The 5,609-nt window shown below is 43.5% G+C and overlaps 1 protein-coding gene across 1 annotated transcript; it reads left to right on the top strand.

Annotated features, from left to right (window-relative positions):
* The first annotated feature begins 2,015 nt into the window (after positions 1-2,015).
* Positions 2,016-3,117, top strand: LOC101950169 (olfactory receptor 2G3-like). The gene has a single exon (XM_005309239.2). The coding sequence runs from the start codon at positions 2,021-2,023 to the stop codon at positions 2,975-2,977; it is 957 nt and encodes a 318-aa protein (XP_005309296.2). The 5' UTR covers positions 2,016-2,020; the 3' UTR covers positions 2,978-3,117.
* Positions 3,118-5,609: the final 2,492 nt, after the last annotated feature.

The following is a 5,609-nucleotide window of genomic DNA, read 5'->3' as shown; positions in this document are numbered from 1 at the left end:
TTGTCACTTTAAGCAAACTAATACCATAAACTTGTATCCGTCTGTATTGTTTGTGTCACAAAAATATGACAAACATTGAATAAAAATATATCAGGCATGGCAATGCCATTTTGATTGATATTGCATTTGAAGGATCCTATTCTTGACCACTTTGTTGCCATGGTGAGCAAAGAATTCACTGATTTCAGTTGTTGTAGGGTTGAGATACTACTGAGGTCATGGACTATAATGGGAGCTGCTAGTTTGCAGCATCTCTCTGGGTCCAGTCATTGGAAGAATGCTTTCTGCCTTCAGCAGATATAATGCTCAGGCACACTGAGGTGAGGTCAGGCGATAACAAAACTTTTTTTTTCATTTTAGAATTTCAAATTGTGACTAATTTCAACTTTCAAAAAATTCAAATTTGGGAGAAAATGGAAATTAAAAGGTTAAAAATGTGCATGCATCTCCCCCCCCCATTTATTTCTAGGAGTAGTTTGGGCATCCTCAGCAGCTGAAGTGTCCTTCACTGCACTCTGTGCCACACTGCTGCCATTGTGATAACCACTGAGAGTAAGGCTGGTTTCCCCACAGCTTATGAAGACAGGACATTCCTCTTGAGATGCCCTTGACTTTGGAACTCACAACCCACACTTGGGACTCAGTCCTGAAGTCAACGGGGCTATTCATGTACTTAAAAGCTTGATTGATCTTTGGTGGTCAGGGCCTGGATTTTTAGCCCTATGCAGGATTGAGCACTTGGTCTGAGCTTTAGAGCCCATGGCAATCCCAGTCTATTTCCCCAAGGTAGCGGAGTGAGTGATGATGGAAATGAAGTGGGGAGTTTGCCATTGGGATTGAATATGTGGAGCATTGTCAATTCTTTATTCCTCTGCATCATTAGTTTAAATGAGGTGGGTGAGGACAAGCTCTAGGGTTCATTGATATTTCCATGGGTTTTATTTTTAACATATATCAAAAGTGCCTAGAACACTGAAGAGCTCTTCTTTGAGGTATCATCTGAGCATCATCATCTTAATTACTTAGTCAATCTGTAGATGAATGAACCTAGACCTTTCTTTGGGTGTCACTTCTTCCACAACATGTGAAAGGAAAAACAAGTGTGAATTCTTCTCCTTCTCTTCCTCTTCATCCTCCTTCTTTTTCTTTCAAACATAGAGCTTTGGTTCTATGATTGTAATCTGTACATTATTTGGTGGCCCATGCAGCTGCTTGACACCGTGTATTATTACTGTTCTAAAACATGGAAATTAAATCAATAACTAATAAATCATTCAGATAAAGAGCTTGATATCCATATGATAAAGATTTCAGTAGGAATTCAAAAATCTCTTAGAAATGCGGATGCACAATGAAAATACCCACATTTACAAGAGATAGATATAGAGTGGCAATAAGGACATACCCAATGTCTAGCCCAGGGGTCGACAACTTTCAGAAGTGGTGTGCCAAGTCTTCATTTATTCATTCTAATTTAAGTTTCGCATGCCAGTAATACATTTTAACATTTTTAGAAGGTCTCTTTCTATAAGTCTATAATATATAACTAAACTACTGTTGTATGCAAAGTAAATAAGGATTTTAAAATGTGTAAGACGCTTAATTTAAAATTAAATTAAAATGCAGAGCCCCCCGGACCAGTGGCCAGAACCCGGGCAGTGTGAGTGCCACTGAAAATCAGCTAGTGTGCCGCCTTTGGTACGTGTGCCATAGGTTGCCTAGCCATTGACTTCATTTGTAATATTTGTGATTGGATAGAGCACATAAATCCCCATGCCTCCGGGCATAATATAAATTCTAACTCATGGGTGAGTTAGGAAGAAACTTCCCCTTTGAGCAGAATATTTTGTAATCTTCCACTCTGGAGTTTATTACACTTTCATCTGAAGTGTCCAGTCCCAGCCACTGTTGAAGGCTGGATGCAGAGTTAGATGGACCTTGGGTCTGATCTAATCTGGCCCTATGATCACACCACTCATATTTCATTGTTTGTTATCTCCACAGGCAGAGTCCAGTGCACATGGCAGATAAAAACCAAACCACTGAGTTTGTCTTTGTGACAATTTCCAACCAACCCAGGCTGCAGGGTTTGCTCTTTGTGGTGATTTCAATCATGTACATCACATCTCTGATGGGGAATATCTTCATAGGCATAATAGTTAAGCTCAATCCTGCCCTTCACAGTCCCATGTACTACTTCATCTCCAATCTGTCTTTGGTTGATATCTGTTACACCTCGGTCACCATCCCCAAGATGCTGGTGAACCTGCTTTCAGAGGACAGAACCATCTCATTCACTGGCTGTGCTACCCAGCTGTATTTTCTTATTGCCCTGGGGCCAACTGAATGCTTCCTCCTAGCTGCCATGGCATACGACCGCTTCACAGCCATCTGCCATCCCTTGCGCTATGTCATGATAATGAACAATGGATGGTGTGTCCAGCTGGTGACCGGTTCATGGGTCAGTGGTTTGCTGCTGTCCTTGGTGCAGACCTCACTGATAGTCACCCTGCCCTTCTGTGGGGACAACCGGCTCAACCATTTCTTCTGTGATGTGACTCCCCTCTTGAGCCTGGCCTGCGGAGACACGTCCATGAACGAAATCGCTGTATCTGCAGCCTGTGTCTTAATTGTGCTCATCCCTTCTATGCTGATCCTTGTGTCCTACAGTAAAATTGTCTCTACCATCCTGAAGATCACATCAGCCCAGCAGAGACACAAAGCTTTCTCCACCTGCTCCTCCCACCTCATAGTCATCACTCTATTCTATGGCTCCGCCAGCGCCATGTATCTGCGACCCAAATCCAGCTATGACCCCGAAAGGGATAAATTTCTGGCCCTGTTTTACTCTGTGGTGACCCCGACATTGAACCCCATCATCTACAGCCTGAGAAGCAAAGATATCCATAAAGCCCTGAGGAGAATGATACTTCAAATTTCTTTAACCCCAAACTGCAAGCAACCAACCACTGCTTAGCTGAGGCCTGATGCTGATCTCAGTTATTTGGGTTGAACACTGCTGTGACTTCATTGACTTCAGTGGAGTTAAGCCTAAATTCCTATGAACACATTTGCACTAGAAAGTTTTACCAGTAGGATTTTTATGAGCATACAGCTGTCGACACTGTAATGTCACTATAACATGTGCACACATGGCTGCCTCTGTTGGTGATGCCTCCCCACTCTGAGAGGTTGCACTGGCAAAAGACACATTGCATAGCTGTGGATTGGTATCCCAGGGTGTCCTACGACACCATCCAGCACACTACCTTGTGGGATATTTTGGAAGTGCATTGTAGGCTGTGAGTGCTCTCCCCAGGGAATTGTGGGAGGCTGGGATCAAGTTCCCACAATTCCCTCTGTTCCATCCCATCATCTTTTTTTCAGTTTGTCAAGGTTCCTTCCCCACTCTGAGCTCTAGGGTACAGATGTGGGGACCTGCATGAGAACCTCTAAGCTTAACTACCAGCTTAGATCTGGTTTTGCTGCCACCACCCAAATTATTTATGAGTTATTTGGGAAACTCTGTCTACCTTCCCCCAGAATATCTCCCTCACAAGTACTATAACCCTTCCCTGGGTAGCCTTGAGAGACTTCTCTACCAATTTCCTGGTGAACACTGATCCAAACCCTTCGATCTTAAAACAAGGAGAAATTAACCCGTCCCCCTCCTTTCCCCCCACCAATTCCTGGTGAGTCCAGATCCAACCCCCTTGGATCTTAAAACAAGGAAAAATCAATCAAGTTCTTAGAAAGAAGGCTTTTAATTAACAACAAAGGTAAAAATCATCTCTGTAAAATCAAGATGGAAAATAACTTTACAGGGTAATCAGATTCAAAGAGCCCAGAGGAACCCTTTCTAGCCTTAGGTTCAAAATTACAGCAAACAGAGGTAAACCCTCTAGCAAAAGGAACATTTACAAGTTGAGACAACAAAGATAAAACTAATACGCCTTGCCTGGCTGTTACTTACAAGTTTGAAATATGAGAGACTTGTTCAGAAAGATTTGGAGAGCATGAATTGATGTCTGGTCCCTCTTAGTCCCAAGAGCGAACAACCCCCAAAACAAAGAGCACAAACAAAAGCCTTCCCCCCACCAAGATTTGAAAGTATCTTGTCCCCTTATTGGTCCTTTGGGTCAGGTGTCAGCCAGGTTACCTGAGCTTCTTAACCCTTTACAGGGAAAAGGATTTTGGAGTCTCTGGCCAGGAGGGATTTTATAGTATTTTGTACACCAGGAGGGCTGTTACCCTTCCCTTCATAGTTATGACACAGTTTTTAAAAAAATACCCACAGTTCATCATGCTGTTTTTCTATCTCCACCACACTACAGGCAGAAGCACAGATACCAAACAGCTCACCAGAGCTCTCTTGTATGTTTTGCAGACCGGGTGCCTGATTCTTTTGTACTGGGGAACTTCAGCAACTACCACAGGAGCAAAAATAAGGAAACTGAAAGGAGGAGGAGAAATTAAGGATGGGGGCAGAGAATGCAAATCTCCAGGTGGCATTCACTGACTAGCTCAACAGATGCAAAGCTGGGGTGGCCAGCAGGGGCTTCAGAAGTTTTGGATGTGGAAGACCACATTCCTGTAGTTGTGTGTCCAGCCTGCCACAGCTCTGCAGAGCTCAGACACCAAAATAAGGGCTGTTTGACAGCAGAGAAATGGGTGCTGAGCATGCTCTGGAAGCTTGCAACCTTGGATTGCTATTGGTCAGCGGGCAACTAGTTTGGATGCTGGCAAGTCTACAGCAGGGCTGTTGTTTTCCAGGTGTTCAAGGCCCTTAAGCATGTTCTGCTGCACAGCATTGTGACACTGGGAAATAGGCAAGAAACAATAGACAGGTTCAATGATATGAGCTCCCTGAACTGTGTGGGCAGGTGTGGGGAATACATGGGCTTCATAGCCCAATCTCTACACCCCCCCCCCCCTACACACACACACGGCTTCTCAATACATGACCAGAAAGGAATACTTTTCCGTGGTTATGCAAGATTTTTTCAACAGACAAATTTGGGTTTTCAATTCAATTCCATTTGCCATTAATGTTTTCAGTTTTTCCTCAGACAACCCATAACTCCAAATTTGAAAATGTGTAGCTAAAAGGTGAATATTTTTTGTTTTCAACTGATCTTATTTGTTTACTTTTAAGTGTTTCACTGAAAAACAATCATTTTTCTGGAATCAGAGGGGTAGCCGTGTTAGTCTGGATCTGTAAAAAGCAACAGAGTCCTGTGGCACCTTTAAGACTAACAGATGTATTGGAGCATAAGCTTTTGTGGGTGAATGCCCACTTCATCATTTTTCTGGCATTTTTCAGCCAATTGTTTCAAGGGAGTTTGAGAAGAAGATCCCCTGCTGAAGAAGGAGCAAGCACTAATTCTTGGAGTGAGTGGTTGAGCTTGTTTGCCTATTTGGTTTTTCTTTTAGCTTGCTTAAAATTTACATTCTGGTCTTTTGGGGAGTTGTGGGAGTTTGTGGACTGTTTGTGAGTGGGGGGGCAGTGGCTGGGCAGGCCTTAGGGAAAATGGCACCCTTGGAGAACTTGTATTTTGGCGTTGCTGGCCCCTGCTGCCTCCTCAGGCTCCCCCCACCACCATCATCCC

The sequence above is a fragment of the Chrysemys picta genome, chromosome 13 (genome assembly GCF_011386835.1).
Source record: "Chrysemys picta bellii isolate R12L10 chromosome 13, ASM1138683v2, whole genome shotgun sequence".
Lineage (NCBI taxonomy): Eukaryota > Metazoa > Chordata > Testudines > Emydidae > Chrysemys > Chrysemys picta.
This window is presented reverse-complemented; position numbering and strand designations above follow the sequence as displayed.

Bases quoted from the DNA above. Each gene is read 5' to 3' on its own strand.
- LOC101950169 (XM_005309239.2), top strand. From the start codon at position 2,021: ATGGCAGATAAAAACCAAACCACTGAGTTTGTCTTTGTGACAATTTCC.